Source organism: Rhinolophus sinicus, chromosome 17 (assembly GCF_057876585.1).
Source record: "Rhinolophus sinicus isolate RSI-liver-muscle chromosome 17, RSI-T2T, whole genome shotgun sequence".
NCBI lineage: Eukaryota > Metazoa > Chordata > Mammalia > Chiroptera > Rhinolophidae > Rhinolophus > Rhinolophus sinicus.
The window spans coordinates 48,944,462-48,969,104 of record NC_142517.1 but is presented as its reverse complement, the minus strand read 5'-3'; the positions used below and the strand labels follow the sequence as shown (position 1 = coordinate 48,969,104).

Sequence of the window (24,643 nt, the reverse complement as noted above, 5' to 3'; positions counted from 1 at the left end):
TTTAGACACAGAGGCATTTATTGTTAGCACGGGAAAAATCTGACACTCAAGTGGGTTTTAACATAAACACCTGGAAAGGGACGTGCCCAGCCCCACAGGCCATGGCCCCCCAGCGCAGGTTTCAGTTCTACGGCAGCCCAGCCAACACTGGTCCCTGTTCCCAACAGCCGCAGAAGTTGACGTCCAATGGCATCAGTGGGAGCTCCACCTATTCGCTAGGCTTCACGGGAAACAGGGAAAAGTTCCCACAGGCAAAGAGCATTTTCTCAACAAGCTGGATGGAGGTATGTAACATTCCTTTGCTTAAGAAGCAAAACAAAATCAACTAGTCTGGTAAACTGCTGCTGTGGCAACGTCATGGCAGAGACAGGGCTTCTCCCTGGGGAATAGAGGGCGTGAGAAAGCCCTGGGCACGAAGTCCACCTCGGACCCTCTGCTCAGACGTGGGAGGCAGTGAGGGCCAGGCCAGTCAACGGGGTCCCTCCCCAGGCACCTTGCAATCGTCCCTGGTCTCCAGGGCCAGGCCCCAGAGAGGCTTCAGTCCTCAGTCACAGGCGGGGGATTGAGCTGCAGCTCGAAGTTCTCATTCTGGAAGATGCTGTGGAAAGCAGGGCCACTCTGGGAGCCACTGAATGGCCTGTAGCTCTCGCTGCTGCGGTTCTGGGAGAGTTCTGTAAGGAGAGCCAGCTGCAAAGGAAGGCACACACATCAATCAAGGCTTGTGGGAGCAGAGAATCTGGGCTGGGGAACCCTGAAGCCCCTGCCTCAAGTCCACGAGGGGCAGTGCTGCACCGCAGGCAGGGTGTGAAAACTGGGCTCAGGCCCCAGGTCTGTATCTCACACAGAAGTAATGTGACTTGGGCAAGTTCACTCCATCTTTCAGGGCCTAAATGTCCTCTGTTAAAACCGGTCTAGGTCAATCCTGTAGGCACATCACACTGATTCTGAACCGGCCATGCTGACTGCTCCTTCAGCAGCTGTTACGTGACCCTGTGGCCTCGCCCTGAGCTGAGGGTCTCCATTCTCCCCGTCTTGGTGAGTTCTCCTCAGGGTGAGTGACCCTGCATTATGACCACTGGCTCTTTTGTAACCTGGGTAGCTCCACACGGATGTCCAGCTGCCACTCCAAACTCAGGAGCTCCAGGGGAAACTCAGAGACTACCTTCTCCTCTAAGAGTCCTCCCTGCTCGCAGCTTCCCTATTTCCAACAATGACAGCAACGAAACCCTCACTCTCTTAGGGGCTCAGTTATGAAAGACCTGCCAAGGACAGAGAGCAGCAGGAGCAAAGGGCCATGCCAGCCAGGCGCTGCCACTCAGAGGGGCCAACCCTTTTACCTCAAAGAGGCCTCTGCAAAAGGAGGGAGCCTGAGGGCCCTCGAGATGCCCCCGCTGGTAAGAGAAGAGCTGGATTCCACACCCAGGGGACCTGTGTGTTAGGCTCCAGGCTGGAAGTCTACAAGGACTTCCAACAGCCCAGGTCACTGTGGTGAGTGCCTTGCAGGTGCCAGCACTATGCCAGGTCCTTTACATATGTACTGTTTCTATTTAAAAATTTAAAAAAAATTTAAGTATAGTTAGTATACAACTGTATTATATTAGTTATGTTAGTCTCAGGCATACAATGTAGTGATTTGGCATTTTTATACCTTACAGTGTGATCACCCCACTAATTCTAGGAATCATCTGTCACCAGGTAAACTTACCACAATATTACTGACTGTATTCTGCTTTCCCTTGTCACCCATCCCCATCGTCTCTGTGTCTATAAGTCTGTTTTTGCTTTGTTATTATTTTTTAAAATTTCACATATAAGTCCACCACATTTAGTCCATTTACATTTAGAGTAATTATTGATAAGTATGTGCTTATTACCATTTTCTTAATTGCTTTTTTTGGTTGTTGTTTTTGTTGTTCTTCACTCTTCCTTTTTTCTTCTCTTGATCTCTTTCCTTTGGATTTGTTGGTTTTCTTAAGAGTTTTTATTGGATTTCTTTCTCTTCATTTTTTTGTATATTTTTGGTTTATGGTTGCCATGAGGTTCATATATACCTATCTGTAACAGCCTATTTTAAGTTTATAGGGGTGACAATTGTTAGTAAAGTTACACAGATTTATGTAACTTTGTTGTAACAGGTGTACAATTCTGTAATTATAACAGGTGTACAATTCTGTAATACATCATCTATATATCACATTGTGTGTTCACCACACATAGTTAGTTCTCCTTCCATCACCATATATTGGATCCCCTTTACCCTCATCTACCATCCGCCCTCTCCCCTTACCCTCTGGTAACCACTAAACTATTGTCTGTGACTATGACTTTTTGTTTTTTCACTTGTCTTATTCTTTTGTTGTTTTCAGCTTTATATACCACACATCAGTCAAATCATATGGTTCTCAACTTTTTCTGTCTGACTTATTTCGCTTAGCATTATAATCTCAAGATCCATCCATGTTGTCACAAATGGCATTATTTCATCTTTTCTTATGGCAGAGTAGTATTCCATTGTGTAAATACACCACATCTTCTTTATCCAATCATCTATCAAAGGAAACTTTGGTTGTTTCCATGTCTTGGCCACTGTAAATAAAGCTGCAATGAACATTATAACAACCTATTTTAAGCTGGCTGGCATTTAAGTTCAATTGCATTCTAAAAGCACTATATTTTTTCTCCCCACTTCACTCTTTGTTTCTGACGTATTTTTGATGCCATATTTTATATCTCTGTTTTGTGTATCCCTGATTATTTCTTGTAGTTATAGTTAATTTTTTAACCTTCATATTAGCTTTTTAAGTGGTTGGTTCACTGGGATTATTGGATATGTGCCTTTACCAGTGAGATTTTTTTTTCTTTCCTGTACTTTCTTATTTCTGGTTATGGCTTTTTCTTTTCTGCATAAAGACTTTAACATTTCTTGTAAGGCCTGTTTAGTGGTTGTGAACTCCTTTAGTGTTTGCCTGTCTGGGAAACTCTTTATCTCGCCTCCAATTCTGAATGGTAACCTTGCTGGATATAGTACGAGTATTCTAGGTCACAGATTCCTTTCTTTCAGCACTTTAAATATCTTCTGCCGCTCCCTTCAGGCCTGTAAAGTTGCTTCAGCTGAGAAATCAGCTGATAGCCTTATGGGCTTTCCTTTTGTATGTGACTTGATGTTTCATTCTTGCTGCCTTTAAAATTGTCTCTTTATCCTTAACTTTTGCCATTTTAATTACAATATGTCTTGGTGTGAGTCTCTAAGTTCATCTTGTTTATAACTCTCTGTGCTTCCTGGATGTCTGCTTCCTTGCCCAGATTAGGATAGTTTTCAGACATTATTTCTTCAAATATTCTTTTTGCCCCTTTCTCTCCTCCTGGAATTCCTATAATGTGAATGTTAGGGCACTAGATGTTATCCCAGAGATCTCTCATACTGTCCTCATTTTTAAAAATTCTTTTTTCATTTTGCTGTCCTGATTGGGTGCTTTACACTATTTAGTCTCCCCGGTCGCTAATCCGTTCTTCTGTATTAAATAATCTGCTGTTGATTCCTTCTAATGTATCCTTCATTTCAGTTATTGTATGATCATCTCTGATTGGTTCTTTATTACATTTTCTAGCTCGTTGTTGAAGTGCTTCCTGAGGTCCCCTATGTACTCAAGTTTGTTGAGCATCCTTATGACCATTTCTTTGAATTCCTTGTCAGAAAAATTACTTATCTCCATAGCCTTGGGGTTTTTCTTTGGAGTCTTTTCTTGTTCCTTCATTTGGGGCATATTCTTCTGTCTCCCTATTTTGTTTGACTTTCTGTGGCTCCTATGAGTTGGATAGGATAGCTATTCCTCCCAGTCTTGGAAGAGTGGTCTCTGTGTAGACTGTGTATTGAATAGTTTTGGCAGGCTGGTTGCAGCCGGCGCTTGGTGCCTGAAGTGTTGCCTGGCCTGGAGGAGAGGGTTCCAGGTGGGGCAGCCTGGTGTGTGCTTGCTTCCAGGCCCTTCTAATTCGGTGGTGCTGCCTGATGCAGATGGGCCTGCTCGGTGTGCTCTTAGCGTGTGCCCTGTCGCTTTAACTGGCGGTGATCAGAGCAGGCTCTGGGTGAGGCTGCTTTGCGAGCTTGCAGCTGCACTTTACTAGTTCTGCTCCCTTTCCAGACAGTGTAGCTCCTCACATGCTCAGCCGTGCCCCTCTCACTCCACAGGGGCAGCCCTGTGTCATGCCCCATTGCTTTACTTGTCTGCAGTCAGAGCAGGGTCTGGGCTGCTCTGTGTGCATTTCAATGCCCTTTCTCCAGATAGAGCAGGTCTGCCTGTGTGCACAGCAGCACCCCACTTACTCTGCCAGGGGCCTCCCTGCATGTGGGTACCGCAGTGTTTTGTTAGCTCTATACTCTCTTCAGGTGAGGGAGCCTCTTGTGTGCAGAGACCAATGGGCATGCAAAGCCGCACCCTTATCTCCCCACTGGATCAATCACCGGGTGGAGGGGCCACTGTATGCACGCTATGGCACCCTCCTGATGCTGCTGGATCTAGTTCCAGGAGAGGTGGCTGAGGACACATACCAGTGCCCTGCAGGTCAGTTAGGGAACCGAGACGGAGCTCCCACTGGTTCTCTACATTCAGGAGAAATGTAAATAATGGTGCTCACCACTTCCTCTGGACCTGGATTGTTCCCTCACCTCCTGGAGAGCTCTTGTGGTTCCCCAACCTTCTCTATGTGGTCCCTCTCTCTTGCTTGTTGTGCAGACTCTGTTCAATTGACTCACAGTTGTCTCTCAGGAGGAATTGCCTAAATATAGATGTACATTCAATGTGTTCTTGGGAGTGGTGAGCTCAGTGTCCGCCTACGCTGCCATCTTGGACCCGCTTCACATGTGTATCATTTCTAATTCTCCCCAACAATCCTCTGGGTAAAAAACCTGGAACCCCAAGAATTAAGCAACTTGCCCAAAGTCACCCAGTAGTGAGTGGTAGTGTGGGATTCAAATGTAGGTCCCTGTGGTCATTTCTGCTCAGCTGAGCTTCCCACAGTTCTGTCTTCCCTAGAGATAACTTGTCTGTTACCTACTCACCTACCCTGCCAGGAACTCTGTCTTCTAGCTGTTCTCCGATCTTTGGCAAGGGGATCTCTCTTCTCTCAGGCAATAGTGGCACAAGGCTCACATGTGTCCATTTGTTACTTCTGGTGATAACTCACTACCAGTGGCTATGGTAACTGGGGAGACATCTGAAAGCCCCTAAGTTCAAAGTGACAATTTATCTAAAATAATCCAGCCCTAGCTCCTGGCTCTGAGACGTATGTGTCTGTCTCCCATTCACAGTTCCTAACTGGCTCAGAAGCTCTGACTGCAAGTTACTTATCTGGCCAAGGACAGACAGGAGGTATGCCTGCTCAAGCAGTCCTGCCAGGAACTTCACTACCCCCCTCCGGAGAGGTTGCAGAGAGACGGCCCTTGCTCTGCTCGAGCTCCACCTCACGCCACTTCCTGACTTCTGTAACCCTCTCAGCTGCCCATTAGCCTGTGAAGTTCTCCTCAACAAACAGTACATACAATACTATGAACAGAACAGGCAACAAATGCTACATAAACGTCAAGTTCTTTCACATTTAGACACTGTGAGGTAGAAAGATCAACCAAAAAAATATTTTCTGTTTCCCAGGAAAGAGCTATGTTTGTGTTCTACCTCTGTAACGTAGTGATCTGGAACTCAATGAGGGCGGACACTGCATTTCCAAGGCAGGAATTATAAGTAAGGAAAGGAAAGCTTAAACAACCATACAAACATTACCCTGGAACTTCCTCGGTAGAGACGGCAAAGCTGATCAAAGGCTTGGATTTGCTGTGGATCCAGAACAGGTTCTGAGGTTGCCTGGGAAATAGAAAACCAATAAGGTTAGTAACACCCACGGGCGGCCTCTGTAGTTGGCCAGTGGTGAAATACAACGCTTTTTTCATTCCTCTGAAGAAAATTTATGCTGCCAGCAATTAGTGAGAGAGATTTTACTGAACATTAATTAGAAATAAAAAATCCCTTGGTGCCAGCTCCAGGCTGACCTCTATGTACCCTTCCCCCAGTGTGGTCTCTGATTTTCCCTAATTATGAGCTTCCTTCCAGGCTTCTTCGTCCCTCTTTGCCTTTACTATGCAGAGCAATTTGCCTCCATCCAGCTTGCCTTCCCATATCCATCACTCAGTATGGCCAGCGAAGGTGGCCTTTCTCTGTGGTGGTGATGGGGGATGCATCACACAGGAAAAATCATGTCATTTCCCTGTCTCATTAAAAGGCTGGTAGCCACCTATGGTGTTGCAAAGTTGGTCTACTGCTTTTTTTGGAAGAGGTGACTTATTTCTATAGCAGCCTCGTTCTGTTCCACCTGTTACAGTGGTAGAACATGCCAATACTGTGGTTCTACTCTCAGGGGATCTGGTCCGACTCATACCTAGAGAAAAAAAATGGGGTTCTGTGGGAGGCAGCCATGAGCACTGGAGTCAGAGGTAAATTGCAATACAAGCTCTGCAGCCTGCTGGATGACGTTAGGCGAGTCACTTCTCTGAGCCTCAACTGCCTCGCCTGTAAATGAGAGGGGATAATGCTTCCCTTATGAGGTTGCTGAAAATTCAATGAGATGAGATACATATTCCGATTGTCTTTAACTTGCTTGGCACCCTGCAAGGGCTCAGTATATACTAGCTTTTATTACTACATTTAATGTTACTAGTTAAATGTTGATCTCAGAAGTGTTGTATGTAAGAGACTAGTAAAACAATGTTTTTCATTGCTCTGTATGTGTTATGAACCCATTTGGCGTGAATCACAGATTACTAAATACACTCCCAACCTATCTGAGAAGGGTTTCAATGAGGAAGGATCTGGGTATTGACACAGGCACCACTTTATGGGAAAGGTACTGTCATGTCCATATTTTCTCCTCCAATGAGGATTTGAACTTAAAAAAAAAAAAAAAAAAAAAGCATTTTATAAAAGGATATGTCCCAGACAAGAAAAAGCTAAAGGAGTTCATCAATTACTGCATTTCCGTATGCAGTAATTTATAAGAAATATTAAAGGGACTTCTTTAAGAAGATAAAAAATATCAATAAAAAATATATGAGAGAAAAATATTCTCACTGACAAAGGCAAACAGTAAAAGCAGTGGATTAACCAACTATAAAGCTAGTGTGAAAGTTAAAAGACAAAAGGAGGAAGATCATGTGTATTTCCAGCAATAAATTAAGGGACACACACACACACACACACACACACACGCACAAGAAGTTAAAGGAGGATGACAGAAACATAAACAGGGAGAGGGTAAGTAAAAATTGTAGTGATTTCAGAATGTGTTTAAACTTAAGTGACCATCAACTTAAAATATACTACTATAAACATAGTTTGAAATATATGAAGCACATGGTAATCACAAACCAAAAATCTACAAGAGATATACAAGAAATAAAGAGAAAGGAATCCAAACACGACACTACAGAATGACAACATACAAGACAGCAAGGGAATAAGGAACAGAGAAGAACAATAAAAACAATCAGAAAACAATAAAATGGCAATAACTCTATACCTATCAATCATGACTTTAAATGTAAATGGACAAAATGGTCCAATCAAAAGACATAGGGTGGTTGAATGGATTAAAAAAAAACAAAGACCTGTAAATATGCTGCCTACAAGAGACCCACTTCAGATCAAAAGACACACTGAAAGTAAAGGGATGGAGAAAGATATTTCATGCAAATGGAAACAAACAAAAAGTTGGGATAGCAATACTTATGTCAGAAAAAATAGACTTTAATACAAAGGTAGAAAGAACAGACAAAGAGGGGCATTTCATAATGATAAAGGGATCAATCCAACAAGAGGATATAACCCTTGTAAACATCTACATGCCAGACGTAGGAGCACCTAAATATATAAAGCAAGTATTGGTGGATATAAAGGGAGAGATCGACAGTAATAGCAGGGACTTTAACACCCCACTGACACAATGGATAAATCATCCAGACAGAAAATCAACAAGAAAACAGTGTCCTTAAATGACACACTGTACCAGACGGACTTAATTGATATTTTTGGGACATTTCATCCCGAATGAGCAGCAGAATATACATTCTTTTCAAGTACACACGGAACATTTTCCAGGACAGACCAATGTTAGACCACAAAACAAGTCTCAATAAATTTATGAAGACTGAAATCATATCAAGCAACTTCTCTGAACACAATGGTATGGAACTAGAAATAATTACAAGAAGAAAACGGAAAAACACGGAAACACATGGTGGCTAAATAACATGCAACTAAACAATGAATGGGTTAACAATGAAATCAAGGAAGAAATCAAAAGATACCTTGAAACAAATGGAAATGAAAATGCAATGACCCAAAAATATATGGGACACAGTGAAAGGAGTCCAAAGAAGGAAGTTCATAGCAATACAGGTCTACCTCAAGAAACAAGAAAAACCTCAAATTAATAATCTAATCTTACACCTAAAGGAACTAGAAAAAGAGAAACAATCGAAGCCCAAAGTGAGGAGGAGGAAGGAAATAATAAACACCATAGTGCAAGTAAGTGAAATAGAGTCTAAAAAAACAATAGACAAGATCAATGAAACAATAACAAGATCAAAGAGCTGGTTCTTTGAAAAATTAAACACGATTGATAAATCTTTAGCCAGACTCATCAAGAAAAAATAGATGACCCAAATAAATAAAACCAGAAATTTAAGATATGTGAAACTGACACCACAGAAATATAAAGGATTATAAGAAAATACTATGAACAATTATATGCCAACAGACTGGACAATTTGGAAGAAATGGATAAATTCCTAGAAACATACAATCTTCCAAGAATGAATCAAGAAGAAACAAAATCTGAACAGACTGATTACTACTAACAAAATCAAATCAGTAATCAAAACACTCCCAACAAACAAAAGTTCTGGACTGGATGACTTCACAGGTGAATTTTATCAAATATTCAAAGAAGAATTAACACCTATCCTTCTCAACCTATTGCAAAAAATTGAAGAGGAGCGAAGCCTCCCAACTCATTTTATGAGGCCAGCATTATCCTGACTCCAGAACCAAAGACATGCCAGAAAATAAAATTATAGGCTGATATCCCTGATGAACATAGAGGCAAAAATCCTCAACAAAATACTAGCAAACTGAATTCAGCAATACATTAAAAAGATCATACACCATGATCAAGTGGCATTTATTCCTGGGATGCAAAGTTGGTTCAATAACTGCAAATCAAGTAATGGGATACACCATATAAACAAAATAAAGGATAAAAAACATATGATCATATCAATAGATGCAGCAAAACTATTTGACAAAATCCAGCATCTGCTTATGACAAAAACTCTCAGCAAGGTGGAAATAGAGGGAATGTATCTCAACTTAATACAGACCATATATGACAAAGCCACCACTAATCTTTTATACTCAACATAGAAAAGCTAAAAGCATCCTCCCTAAGAGCAGCAACAAGACAAGGATGCCCACCTTCACTAGTTTTATTCAACATAGTATTAAAAGCCCTAGCGACAGCAATCAGACAAAAAAGAAATAAAAGGCATCCAAATTGGAAAGGAAGAAGTAAAACTGTCATTATTTGCAGGTGACATGATACAATATATAGAAAATCCTAAGGATTCTGCACACAAAAAAACTATTAAAACTGATAAATTCAGTAAAGTAGCAGGATACAAAATTAATATTCAGGAATTGGTTCCATTTTTATATACTGATAACTTACTGTCAGAAAAAGAAATTAAGAAAAGAATCCCATTTAAAACTGCATCAAAAAACATAAAATACCTAGGAATAAATTTAACCAAGGAGGTAAAAGACCTGTGCTCAGAACACTATAAGACATTAAAGAAACTAAAGAAGATAAATAGAAAGGTACATTGTGCTCATGGATAGGAAGAATTAACATCTTAAAATGTCCACACTACCCAAAGTAATCTACTGATTCAGTGCAATCTCTATCAAAATACCAATGGCATTTTTCACAGAAGTAGAACAAATAATCCTAAGATTCATGTGGAACCACAAAAGACCCTGAACAGCCAAAGCAATCTTGAGAGAGAAGAACAAAGTTGGAGGTTATCACACTACCTGTTATCAAATTATACTACAACGCTATAGTGATTAAAACAGCATGGCACTGGCATAAAAACAGACACATAGGTCAATGGAATAGAACAGAGAGCCCAGAAATAAACCCATGCCTATATGGTCAACTACTATGACAAAGGAGGAAAGAATATGCAATGGGGTAAAGATAATCTCTTCATTAAGTAGTGTTGGGCAAACTGGACAGATACAGCAAACAAAAATAAGACTAGACCACTTTCTTCCACCATATACAAAAATAAACTCAATATGGATTAAAGACTTAAATGTAAGACCTGAAACCATAGAACTCCTAAAAGAAAACATAGGCAGTTAATTCTTTGACATTGCAATAGTTATTTGGGTATGTCTCCCTGGGTAAGGAAAACAAAAGGGGAAAAAATAAACCAACGGGACTTCATCAAACTAAAAAGTTTTGGCACAGTGAAAGAAACCTACCAAATGAAACCATAACCTATTAAATAGAAGATATTCACCAATGATACATCAGATAAGGGGTTAATGTCCAAAACACATAAGGAACTCATACAACTTAACACCAAAAAAACCAAACGATCTACTTAAAAAAATGGGCAGAGAACCTGAACAGACATTTCTCCAAAGAGGACATACAGATGGCTAATAGACATACGAAAAGATGCACAATGTCACAAATCATTAGGGAAATGCAAATTAAAACCATAATGAGATATCATCTCACACCTGTCAGGATAGCCTTCATCAATAATCAACAAACAAGTGTTGGCAAGGATGTGGAGAAAAGAGAAGGCTTGTGCACTGTTGGTGGGATTACAAATTGGTGCAGCCACTATGAAACGGTATGGAAGTTCCTCAAAAAATTAAAAATAGAACTATCATATGACCCAGCAATTTCACTTCTGAGTATTTATCCAAAGAAATCAAAAAACACAAATTCAAAAAGATATATGCACCCCTATGTTCATTGTAGCATTATTTACAATAGCCAAAATATGGAAAAGCAACCCAAGTGCCCATTAATAGACAAATGGATAAAGATGGCCTACATATGAGGTCAGACAATTCAGTTCGCAAACTCATCCTGGAAAAAGTGCTACATACCTCATTCATGAATATCACTTTCGAAGTACACCCCTTGGGAAGCTATGCATCGACGCCAGGGCCTAGTCCACCCTTCAAAGCAATTTTGGAACTCCTTTTTTTGGAATGGCCATCAGAGCTGTTGTATTACCCTTGATGTCATGAATGTCATTAAAATGTCTTCAATATTTCCTTTCTCTTCGGGTAAAGAAAGAAGTCATTGGGGGCCAGGTCAGGTGAGTAGGGAGGGTGTTCCAATACAGTTATTTGTTTACTGGCTAAAAATTCCCTCACAGACAGTGCCGTGTGAGCTGGTGCATTGTCGTGATGCAAGAGCCATGAATTGTTGACAAAAAGTTCAGGTTGTCTAATGTTTTCACGGAGCCTTTTCAGCACTTCCAAATGGTAAACTTGGTTAACTTTGTCCAGTTGGTACAAATTCATAATGAATAATCCCTCTGATATCAAAAAAGGGTAGCAACATCATTGCAACAAGTTCGTGAACTTAATTGTCAGACCACATATATACAATGGAATATTACTCAGCCATAAAAAGAATCAAATCTTACCATTTAAACAACATGGATGGACTGAGAGGGTATTATGCTAAGTGAAATAAGACAGAGAAAGGCAAATATTACATGATTTTAATTATATGTAGAATCTAAAAAACAAAATAAATGAACAAAACAGCAACAGACTCATAGAGAACTAATTCCTGGAGAGAAAGGGTGTGGAGTATCATGCTTGCGATATATACTTAGCAAAACACACGGGAGGGATCCAAGGTAAAGACGATATGAAGGTTTGAGAAATACTATAAACCTGGCTCAAACAAAGCAAAAGAAAGAAAAAATATAATTACCTTCGAGAGACTTAACAATGGAAGACATGGTCTGGCCCCCTGATTTCCCTAATTCCTTTAATACTAACGGCATAAACTGGGGAGTAGAGTGGATTAAGGAGAAGGACGACAGATGCATGCCTTTCACTGGCCATTCAAAACCTCACAACAGTCCATATGACAAGGACTCTTACTTTGGATCTCACCTTTGCTTACTCCCTGGTTACTGTGATAAGGTTTAACAAGGAGGGAACAATTCGGGAAAGCACTGGGAAGGTGGGGTGGGCAAGGCAGGTTAATTAAAAAGAAGGCTGTAAAGGCTGAGTTAGCAAATGATAAAGCAGCAAGAGCAAGAAAACGTCTCCTATGGAGGTACTTTTGTAAGCAGCCCTTTGCCTTGAAGGATACTGTAAGAAAAAAACCCTATGAAATGAACTACTGTACTTATTAGGGAAATGTTGATGGTACAGACCACTTATGACGATCCACTGAAGAAATTTCCATCAGATCCTGCACTGAGAAAAGCTGTGTTTGACACTGTAGACTTGTTACTACCGTGTTTCCCCGAAAATAAGACCTAAACCAGAAAATAAGCCCTAGCACGATTTTTCACGATGACATCCCCTGAACAGAAGCCCTAATGCGTCTTTTGCAGCAAAAATGAATATAAGACCAGGTCTTATTTTCAGGGAAACACGATAATTGTGTTTTCTTTTTCGCTTTTATCACTAGGGAACTTGGGGCCAAATGGTTGGCTACGCTGAACTACCAACTGCTCAGGACCCACTGGCAAACATTTATGTGTGTTACTGTATAACCTGGTTTTATATTATTTTCCAAAGACATATAGTTTTTTAAAATCTAGGTTTCCTCATTTATTTGTTTCATCTATTGGATGTATTTTGGAAGCCAATTCAAATCATTTTGGGAAAGTGAAGGTCATGTCAGTTTGTAAGTAGAAAACACTACTATTAAAAATGGAATCATGCGCTCCCCCCCCCCCCCCCCCCCCCCCAGCAAACTCCTGGCAGACTATTCTTGGCACAGGGTGAAAGGCTCTAGCCCCTGGGAGATTGCTCACTGAGGCAGAAAGTGCAGAATCTCAAATGATGGTCCAAGCCATGTTTTCTGACCCAGCGCTTCTCCAACTTCCACATGCAGAAGAAGCCTGAGAAGAAATCTTGTTAAAATGCAGATTCTGGTTAGTAGGTCTGGGGTGGGGTCTGAGAGTCTGTGTTTCTAACACGCTCCCGCTCCCCGCAATGCTGAGAAGGCTGGTCCTGCATTTCAAGCAACAAGGTGCTAATCTACTCTGCTAGAGCAGCCAGGGGTGGCTGGAGACTTCCTGCCCTCACTGAGCACTCACGTAACAGGACGCTGTCAGGTTATGGGTGTTCTGCCTGCTCCTGCTTACCTGCACCAAATCAACTAACCAATTAGCATTTGTTTTCTAAAGTACCCCGATTATGTATGCTGTTTTCGAAACTCATTGAATTCACATGAATCTTAGCAGCTCTTGGGTAGAATAAGAAAATTTAATAAGAATGTTCCTGCCACGTGATTTATTTGGAATCTTACTGAACTGCAAGCCCTACACCTACTTTAGTAAATAAGTAAACAGGATTGTATAAATTGAGGAAGAGAAGACTAAGAGACGTGCTGAATATGAATAAAAAATTTGCGACCAATTAAGCATCATAACCAGGGCCTCTACCTTAGAAACCCTACTCCTGGGAGAAAACCTGGAATAACAAACTGTAAGTACGCGTGCACACACGTACACACATATACACACACGCGCACGCACACTCAATTTCAAACATGTGCCTGAAGACAAATCATTTGAGGTAAAACATGAGAGCTATCTGTAGACATGCCTAGGACTTAGCAAATGCTCAGCTGTCTTAAAATCCTTCTTAGAAAAAGTATTTTGTTTTTTTAATTTAGCTTGACACAAAATGCTCTCTCTCTCTTTTTCTTTTTTAACTTTAATTTATTTTAAATGTGTTTTTCCAGGACCCATCAGCTCCAAGTCAAGCAGTTGTTTCAATCTAGTTGTGGAGGGCGCAGCTCACAGTGGCCCATGAGGGGATCGAACAGGCAACTTTGTTGTTAAGAGCACCAAGCTCTAACCAACTGAGCTAACTGGCCGCCCCAAGTTTTTTCTTTTTTTAAAGGAAGCATACAGGACAATGATTAATAAATCACTAAGGTAAGGATTTCTGTACTGTTTTCCATGGTTCTATGGGCTTGAAAAGTGGGGTGGGTGCGGGTGACGGGAGGGTCAGGGCCCCTGGGAAGGCAGCCTGTCCACAGAAGGCCCGCTGAGCTGGTTTGTGCCCTGCCTATTCAGGCTCCTGTCCAGTCACCTTCCGGCATCATGAGCTGGCATCTAGTTCTGTGGTTCACAAGTATTTCCGGAGCCCCTACTATATCAGGCCTGCGCTACAAACATGAGTGAGTCAAGAGCAGGTTAATGTCTCACAGATTCTGGGATATGAAAACCCCACAAAAAGATTTCACCTTCTTCAGTGTTGATAAGCAAAGCTTGAGAGGTTACTGAGGTTACATATAAAACCATATGTTGCATATTTGCCAGGGCAGGCTTTGTTTGAAACACGCTCTCACGTTATCTACATAAACCATCAAATGCCCCTGAAATCACAACCTTGTGGGGTCCAGGTTGTACTCTTACACATAATGACACATGGCCCCCTCTCCAGAATGCCTTTTCTGAGTGGCCCCGTCCTGTGGGATCGGCGTCTACACGATCTGTGCACAACCGTACGCTGTACTCACTGTCGTGTAATGATCTGTTTGACGTCTCCCCCATTACACTGTGAGCTCCTTGAGTGTCAGAACTGTACCTTATTCATCTTTCTATTCCCAGCACTCCACCTCCAACAAACACTTGCTGAATAGCCCCACATCCTGGTTTATTCTGAACAGTCTATTTTAGGTATCAGAGCAGGCAGCAGCTTGCCCTCCCCGCCCAGTGTGAAATCCCTGGCATTTATCTTCCTATTTTCATGAACTTGGACTCTGTAAAGATTCTTTGTGATTTCTGGCATGTTTGTCCCATATCTCAGTGAAAATATCTATTTTATAATTCACTGTTGGGGGAAGGATCAGTTTTAAAATGTCAGAAAACAGGAGTACTAACCCTTTTAAGAAGGTAGGAAATTTTACCCAGAGAGTGGGACTTGTGGTGAAACACTTCCTGCTGTCGTGGCCCCAGTACTCCCTCGTGCAGAGCCGTCCCTCATCCCTCCGTGTGACCGAGGCTGCTGGAGGGGCCCCCAAGTGCGGTGACACTGCCATGCTGGGGGTGAGAGCCTGCCCTCCAGGCTGTGTGCTTAAGCCCAACACTGGAGTCCCCAGTCACCAGCACCACACTCCTAGGTGAGGCACCCCTATTTTCTCTGAGCTAGGCTTGTGGTGTGTGTGTGTGTGTGTGTGTGTGTGTGTGTGTGTGTGTGTGTGATATGGGGATGACGCTAACAGCCGCACCACATGAAGTGGCTGAGGAGATTAAGAAGGGAATGCATGTAGAGCAGGTGGTAAAGCCCAGGAGCGTACGCTATACGTTCTCATTACGTGTTATTACTGGAGGGTAGCGGAGGGCCTCGCAGGCACTGCCCGCAGAGCCAGTCCACGTGGGGCCCCGGTCATGGGTACCTAGTTCCAATGTGGCTGCCGAAATGGGAAGAAAGGGGACATCAGGGTACCATGCTGACAAAACTGGCCAACCTGCAATGGAGGGATGGCAGATGTTGCAGAAGAGGGAAGGGACAGTACAGGGAAAGAGTCATGGAAACGCGAGCTCCCTGAGGACAGAGCCTTTGGCTCTCTCACTCACGGGCATAGCACTGTGGTTGATGCAGAGCAACTGTGAAATAATGACGGCTGATCACATGGATTAGGGATGGGAAGGGCAAGCAGGCAGATTTCCTACTTCTTACATATTCACTGGGCTGTTCGTAAACCCTCTGTGATGCAGTAAGTACACAGGGCTTGGCTTCTGACAGACTTGGGTTCCATCTAGATTCTGCAACAACTGCCTAAGTGGCTCTGGTCATTTAGCTTCTCTGTCTCAGTTTCTTTATCTGTAAACCCTACTTTGCAGAACTGTTGTGAGGATTAGAGATAATGTCTGGGCCTGGCATCTATTTGAGGTTCAATAAATGGCAGCGATTACTGTGACTGTGATATCTGTACACCCATGAGAAGTGCTAGAAGAAAGAGCAATGGGCTGAGAATCAGGAAACCTAGCTCTAATCCTATCACAGCTGCTTGTACAACCTGAGCAGTTCACATTGCTCCTCTCAGTCTATGTTCCTACTTATTAAAGGGCAGTGCCACCTCGGGCCACACTCTACCATCTGGGAAGATATGGGCACCACGAGATGATAGGCATTTAGGGAATGAAAATTTCAAGCAAAACGGTACTGTTTACTGAGGCTGATCATGGTTTTTAGTGCATAATCAGAAGCAGACTAGAGCAACCAACTAGAGGTGCTGTCACAAAGACCCATGATCGCCCTGAAGAGAAGTAATATATTCAGTCTAAAATGCCACCCGGAGAAACTGATTTGCCAAATCAGTGTCATGCACAAAAGTGGGAACAACATAATTTGAGCACAATCTCAGTTTGGCAAACCCATAAACATAAAGCACCCTTCCCAGTATTCCCAGGCCATCTAATCCACCAGCATAGAGTTGATTAGGAGTGATTTTCCAACTGGAAGAGAAAGAAAAACACATCTGATACTATCTGCTAGAGCAAATTTACTTCTTGCCGTGTAATGAAGTTCAGTGATGAGAGCTGAAAATTAAACTGTAGCTTGCACATTAGAGGAAGAAACAGTGACAGCCCTGGAAATGACCTTGTAACACTCAGCATTAAAGTAAACCCGGTGGAAAATGAGGTCCTGATAATGTAGTAGAGCCCCAGGGAGACGGATGTTGGGCTAACAGCGCCAGCACATTTCAAAGCTCGGTGACTCACAGACGTGGTGGAAGTGGGAGCTGTAATTACATCCGCTGGAAGGAAGAAAACAAATCAGGGCTTTCAGGACCCACAAGCCTCTTAACCGGCACATCAGGCTTTGAGAGAGGAAAACAACCATGATCCCCTGCCACCCTGAAGGCTGGGTTCCAAGGAAGAGGAATAATAACAGTACTCGGGTCTCTGGGTACGGAATCTCCCAAATCATATACGAAGACAGAGACTGTCCCAGAAGACTGAGTTCTGCTTGTTCATTTCTTATTCTCCACAATAGAATAAGGTCCTGACATCAAAACCCCAACAGTTCCTTTCCTCATCTCTTCCCACATTAGCACATGAGAAGGTCTCACCTAGTTGGTGAGAGACATGGGACACTTGACATAATTCCACACGATTATTGGCCTTTTCTGCTTTCTAGGAGCCTCTACTGGCATTGCGGTAAATGTGGTGGTGGGGTGGGGGTAGAGGTGGAGTAATACGAGTGGAATGAGAACCATTTCCCTACTTCTCCCTGCCTGCGGCTGGCCTCACTTTCAAACCTTTCTCTGTATCTGTTATAAGCCTAAATCAGACTTTTGCCACCTTAACCCAAGCTATTTCAAACTAGAGGTCCTTAATATTTAACGCTTTTGCCTAAAATGAAACCTTGGCTTCAGAGATAAGAGTGAAACCAACTTCCTTCCCCCATGCAAACAGAAAACACATTTCCTAAAATTCCCACACACAAAACAGTTTTCTCTCAGAACCTGACCTCTCACACACCCTCATTTCCTAAGGCCTCAAAACTCGCAATAGGCTACAGCTAATAATGAATTAGGTAATGAAATAATAAAATAAGCAAGTACATTGCTAAGATGACTGGAGAGCGAAGGGAAACACCTGGCAGAACATCTCTTGAGAAGATGTCACTTAGAGCAATGATCACTGCTCTAGAATGACCAGCTCTAAGGGAAGAGGGTTGGAGATAGAGATAGTGAATGGCTGACTGGAAAATATCCATAAAAAAAACCCAAGACTTTGGGGCGGCCGGATGGCTCAGTTGGTTAGAGCGCGAGCTCTGAACAACAGGGTTGCCGGTTCGATTCCCACATGGGCCAGTGAGCTGCCCCTTCCACAACTAGATTGAAGACAATGAGCTGCCCCTGAGCTTCCGGATGGGCGGACAGATGGCTCAGTTGGTTGGCGTGCGAGCTCTCAACAACAAGGTTGTCGGTTCAATTCCCGCAAGGGATGGTGGGCTGTGCCCCCTGCAACTAAGATTGAAAATGGCAACTGGACTTGGAGCTGAGCTGCGCCCTCCACAACTAGACTGAAGGATAATGACTTGGAGCTGATGGGCCCTGGAGAAATACACAGTCCCCCAATATTCCCCAGTAAAACTAAACAAACAAACACACAAAAAAACCCAAGACTTTCAGTATCACAATTAAAAAGAAATAACAGTGACTTTTCACAGCAGTAGGAAGAAAATGCTGGTTTAAATCTTCTAAGATGAGAGAAGGAGGAGTAACCACCATCACCACCACAGCTAAGGGTTATTGACAAGTAATTGCAATGTGCCAGCATTGTTCCAAGCACTGCACATGTATTCTCTCATTTAATCATCACAAAAACCCTATGAGGTCAGCACTTCTGTTGTCTTTATTTTACAGTGAAGAAACTAAGGTCCTGGGTTCAGTGACCTTGGGGTCACCCTGGTTGGTGGGGGAGCCCAGATTTGAATTTGGGAAGTCCAGTCCCAGAGGTTTCTTTCACTTGCCATGCTCTTGGTGTCAGTCTGGAAGAAGCCTGACAGTCACTTTCAAGGCACCCGAAAGGTTATGTCAGGAGGAGGCTAGGACTAGCCAGTCTAAGCCATGCTCCGGGAACACTGATGGCCTCTGCCCGCCTTCTGGGGGTCCTCATTCTGCTTTCTCCTTAAAGAAACTCATCCTATCAGGCCTGTGAAGTCCCAACAAAAGGCCCAAGAGAAACAGCAGAAGATGAAAATGAGCCATAGCTATTAGCATCCTGCTTAAAAATGGATTTTAGAAGGCTGGGTGAAGAAGCCCTGCGAAAACCAACGGTGACGAGAACTAAGCCAAGTGGTGCAGTGAGACCTCACACACAATGAGAAGACAGTTTTGTGCACACACTAGGTACTTATGAATGTTTTCTGCCATCACAGAAAAAACATTGAGCTTGGCCCTGATACTGATTAGTGACACTAATTAGTCGTGTTGTGTCAATACCCTTGATGTCAGTTACCTATCTCCTCTATAAGATAGAGAAAAATCTCTGCATAACCTACCTCAGAAGGCTCTGTGAGGGGAAGTGGGGGGTGGGGGGGTGTAAAAAAGGAGAGGGAAATGGAGAAAAGACATACTTCCTGTCGTCTATTTAGTCTCTGGCCTTATTCTAGCTACTCTTGTGTTTAACACATACATCAGCCCAGTAAGGCAGGCTTTATTGTCTCCAAATTACATGTGAGAAAACTGAGATTCACACATGTTAAAATACAATTTGTAAGAGACAGTGGGTCCTGATAAGAGGTCCAACTCTAAAGCCCACTCTACCGTGTTTGTGACAAACGAGGTGCTATGAATTTGGGCATATGGGCTTCCCATGGATGATCTGAGCTGCCCAGTGTGCTGGGAGGTTGACAGGGCATCCGCCTCAGTGCCCTGCCCAGATCCTTGGTGGGGTTGTCTGTAAGGATAGCGCTACATAACCCTGTGTTATACAAAGGAACATAGTATTTTTTTCTTGTTTGGTTTGTTGACCCATTTTGCTCCCTCACAAAAAGAAATGTTCCCACATTGCTTTAAAGTCTTTGATACCTATACACTCTACCTATCCTGCTTTGAAAGGCAACTACCTGCGGAAATGTGTGGTGGCAAAAACTGATGATCTCATTATGCCTAAAAAATGGATTTTTAAAAACTGATTAGGTAACTGCAGAAGGTACTGTGAACTTTAAATAACTAATGTAGTTCCTTAGTCCAATTCATTAAAACCTGCCTGTTATCTAGACAGGAATTATTACTACAAAGGGTTGGTTATCTTAAACTGTCTCATGGGCAGAGGAAGTGCAAACTCCCAAACAGAGTAAAAAATAATTGCTGGACTGTGCCGCCCCCAGTGTAATGGAGGTATTATCTACAGTCAGCATTACCTGGAGCTATAAGGACATAGACCAGGACCATTATAAAAAGCAATGGAAAATGACAGTACTGGGAAATGAGATGGATGACAACTAAGCTGAGACCCCCAACCTCTTTCCTTCCTGAGGGCACTATCCTGGGCAAGCCTGGATTCTTGCTACGTGGTATAATGTGGTCACTCCATTCTTGCTTTTCTTTTTGTCAGGAAAGGAAGATCTAAAATAATCCAGAAACATTTATTTTTATGGGAAGTAGAGTCACAAAGAAAGCTTCTTAGTTGGGTGGCATTTTTCTATTGTTAGTCAGAAATCTCCCTTTGTATTATCATTGGCCTTATTTAAATAAAAAATCAAAACAGGGAAAGCACTCATGTCATATACGTAACTAAGGCTTGCCACCCTTTGATTATCTAACTGGCTGCTGCCTACTTAAGAAGGAAGTCAAATAATTATCTTGATGGATGCTGCTGTGGGATAGCTGACAAAGAGCTCCCCTGAGGGCAGGGTCCTTCATGATTTTATCAGAGCCATGACTGCTGAAACATTTTCAGTTCCAGTATTCCTGCTCATCTTAACTAGGTAAAACTAACAATGATCACCTGACAATAAGAGAAACATAGAATCAACTGGAAAAGCAAGTTTAACCCTGAAATAAGCCAAAACCCAATGTAAGTTAACAATGTAGTTACCAACTAAAGGAAAAAGAGTTCTGATACATTGTGGCTGTAATCTAGTTATTTGAGACACCAATTTGCTATCTAAAAGAGAGAAAAGCTTTTGAAACATTTCTCTTTGTAGAACTTGGTTGTTGGGAGGTGGAGGGTAAGAAATGAAGTGAGAAGATGGAAGCTGAGTGAAATTAATATATAAAGCTATTGTTTATTGTACATAAAAACAAACTAGAGACTTCCAAATCTTGCCATTATAAAGTAATGGTATTGGACTAGACTAGCTATCCCATCCTAAGTAAATGTAAATCAGCTAAAATATATACAGCAGTTTTAAAACTTTGGACAAAATATGGGCAGGGTAGGACTGTGGTCCTTGACAGAGGGAAACACACAAAGTGAGTTCCTGAGACTTGTACCTGGAGGCACTTTCTGGACTGTGGCATAGGGAGGGAGAGCCCAAGGACAGCATGGCAAACTTGCTCAGCTGAGGGGTTAGAGACAGGAGTTTGGGGATGGACAGTGGGTAGAATTTGAAGAGGAGAAAGATGAGTTGAAAAGGAGCTCCCAGAATTTCCATAGAGGTCCCCTTCAGTTTTTGCAGGCAAGACTCCAAAGGCCTGGCAGAGAACAGTTGCTGGGAGCTATGGGATACATGGAGATTCTGGAGGTTGCAGAGGGCTGGGAGACATGGGAATACTAACCAGCTAGAGTGAAAAGGCCTTGATAAACACCCTGGGTATCCAATGAGACCACCAAAAAGACATACATTAGGAGCAGGGATACTCTAGACCTGCCCAAACAAAGCTTAAAAATAAGCCTCAAAAATATGTAGCTGATTTAACAGTAATGAAAACTCAAAAGTCTCTGAAGGAAGACAACAAAATCCAGATGCTCAGCAACAAGCAGCCACAATTCCCCGCGTACAATCAGAGGTTTCTAGATACGTGAAGCAGGAAAATGTGACTTATAACCAGGAAAGCAATTGATAGAAACTGATTCATAGATGAGAGAGATACGGGGTGAGCAGGCAAGAAATTTAAAACAGCTATTTTATAAATACGTTTAAGGATTTAAAGGGAAGGATGACCCTAACAATTGAATACATGAGGGAACCTCAGTAAAGAAATGGAAAGTATAAAAGAACTAAATAATGGAAGGTTAGTAAATAAACCTATAGTATCACAAAGTTCCTGTTTTATGTTAAGTAGTAAAATATTAACTTAAATCAGATTGCGATAAGGTAAAGATGTAATCTGTAATTCATAGAGCTACCACTAAAAAAAAAAAGTAGATATATAGCTAAAAGAGCAATAGAAGAATCAAAATAAATATTAAAAAGTATTCAAATAAGCACAAAAAAGGAGTAGAGGAGCAAAACACAGATAAGCAAAAAAAAGGTAAAAGACAAATATAATCGTTATATTAAATTTAAATAGATTAAACTCTTCAGTTGAAAGGCAAACATTGTCAGACTGGATTAAAAGAGCACGACTCAATTATACACTGTTTTCAAGTAATGCACTTTCAATGTAAAGACAAAAACACTGACAGCTAGAGGATATGGAAAAAAGATATATAATGAAAACACTAATCATAAGAAAGCTTGAATGGCTATATGAATAGATAATAGACTTTGATACAGGAGTATTAGTAGAAAATAAGAGGAACATTTCATAATAATAAAAGGAATAATAAACCAGGAATATATAACAATAATAAATGTATATGTGTCTAATAGTAGAGCTTCAAAACACATGAAGGAATGAAAAAGCTAAAAGAAACAAATCAACAATCATTGTGGGACTTTAACACTCTCAGGAGTTAATAAGATATTGAGATAAAAAAGAAATCAGTAAGCATACAAAAGATCTGAATAACATTAACAACTGCCTTCCCTTAAGTATATTTATAGGAAATATACCCAATGGCTTCGAATTACACTTTTTGCAAGTGCACAAATACTGTTCATTTAGATAGACTGAATCCTTATCCATAAAAAAAGCCTCAATATCTTCCCAAAGATCTATATCTTACAGGGTACCGTGTTTCCCCGAAAATAAGACCTAGCCGGACCATCAGCTCTAATGCGTCTTTTGGAGCAAAATTTAATATAAGATCGGGTCTTATTTTACTATAAGAGTGGGTCTTATGTAATTTTTATAATTAATATATAATTTTTGCTCCAAAAGATGCATTAGAGCTGATTGTCCAGCTAGGTCTTATTTTCGGGGAAACACGGTATGCTCTCTGACCACAACAGAATTGAATTACAAATGCATAACAATAAGATCTAGAGAAGGCTTAAATATCTGGAAATTAAAATAATATACTTCCAAATACTCGTAAACAATAAGTGAAAGAACAAGTCACAAGGTATATTAGAAAATATCAAGATGAATGATAATGACAGTGAAACATTATCCAAATTTGTGGGGTGTAGCTAAAGTAGGGCTTAGACAGAAATTTATAGCTTTAAGTTTTTATGTTGGGTAAGAAGAAAGGCTTAACATTAATGATCTAAGTTTCCACCTTAAGAAGCTAGATGTTTCATACCCTCACTTCTTTCTTTAAACCTCCAACATTTCTCACGTCCTCCATATTCTCTATTGAGTCCATCTACTTCTATTTTCTCAGTGAACTAGAAAACATGGTGGAAGAGAACCTCCCAAAGTGCTCACGGCCACACCAATAAGGAGCCCATTGGCCCCTTGTTGTTCCTGGGACGCACCAGGCATTTATTTCCCAGCTTCGTGACCTCTGCATTTGCTGATGCTGCTGCCTAGCATGCTCTTTTCCCTCATGCTCGCATGGACTGCCCTTTGACTTTTTTCAAGTCTGAAACGTTACCTATGAACCTTCCATGACCACTCCTGTAAACCAGCAATCTCCCTTTTTATCTCCCGCATTGTGCTTCTTCTTCATAGCCTTATCAAAATCTGATATAGCATATCTTTGTTTAAAATCTATCCTCTGCCACTGGAATGTGAGCTCTGTGAAGGCGGAGACTTGGTTTTGTTCCCTGCAGGGTCCCTTCACTTAGTCCCGTGCCTGGTATACAGTAGGTGTCCATTACAATATATTTTTTGAATGAATGAAAAAGAATTTGAACTGGAGGCTAAAAACAAGGCATCTGTTATGAGGGGAAGGAAGGATGAACATACCAGATTACGGAAAGGAGGGGAAGAACGAAAATATATGGACACAACAGGATTGGTTATGTTTAGGAAACAGTAAGAAATTTCCTTTGGTTAAAGAAGAAGGAAGAGCAGATGAGGGTGAAATGTGAACTGGTGATGCATCAAAAGCCTAGACAGTCAATCTCAGCCTATTAACTTCGTTAGTGACAGGGAGCACTAGAGGAGGTGGAGGATGGACTGCTGTTCCAGAAGGCGGGGCAGTGGGGTCAGTGAAGAGACTTTTGGAACAAGAGGTACACACTGACTGGGGAATGACGACACTATTGAAGTAAACGGGACATGTAGAGAAGAAGACTGTTGGCATTATTGAAGAAGGCTTCTCAGAGCTAAAAGTGAAATGCAGGGAGAGGTAATTAGAATTAGACAATTTCTTCCTTCCAAAGAAATTCCTGTTTAATTTCATTTTCTCTTATACACTGCTGTGAAGTTACCAGGGACAGACATGAACTGCCCCATTTAGTACCATAAAAAGATAGTCTTAAATGACTTGGTCAATAAATAAAAAGTTAAGAATTTTAGCCACGTGGAATGGAGTCTCTTCTTTAAGGATATGCTGTATCTGGAATAA

The 24,643-nt window shown here is 41.7% G+C and overlaps 1 protein-coding gene and 1 long non-coding RNA gene across 5 annotated transcripts in view; one reads left to right on the top strand and one right to left on the bottom strand.

Annotated features, from left to right (window-relative positions):
- The window catches only part of VPS8 (VPS8 subunit of CORVET complex), a 233,582-nt gene continuing 208,939 nt past the window's right edge, over positions 1-24,643 (bottom strand). For all 4 annotated transcript variants that reach the window (XM_019735832.3, XM_074328957.2, XM_074328952.2 and 1 more), the window contains 2 exons: positions 5,775-5,855; positions 1-687 (listed from right to left, as the gene is read on the bottom strand). In XM_019735832.3, coding sequence (XP_019591391.3) covers positions 538-687; positions 5,775-5,855 — 231 coding nt within the window. In that variant the 3' untranslated portion in view covers positions 1-537. The remainder of the gene's footprint in view (positions 688-5,774; positions 5,856-24,643) is intronic.
- LOC141570714 (uncharacterized) lies at positions 1,262-5,436 on the top strand. The gene is made up of 3 exons (XR_012495157.2): positions 1,262-1,394; positions 1,656-1,695; positions 5,306-5,436. It is a non-coding gene; the product is annotated as an uncharacterized LOC141570714 (long non-coding RNA).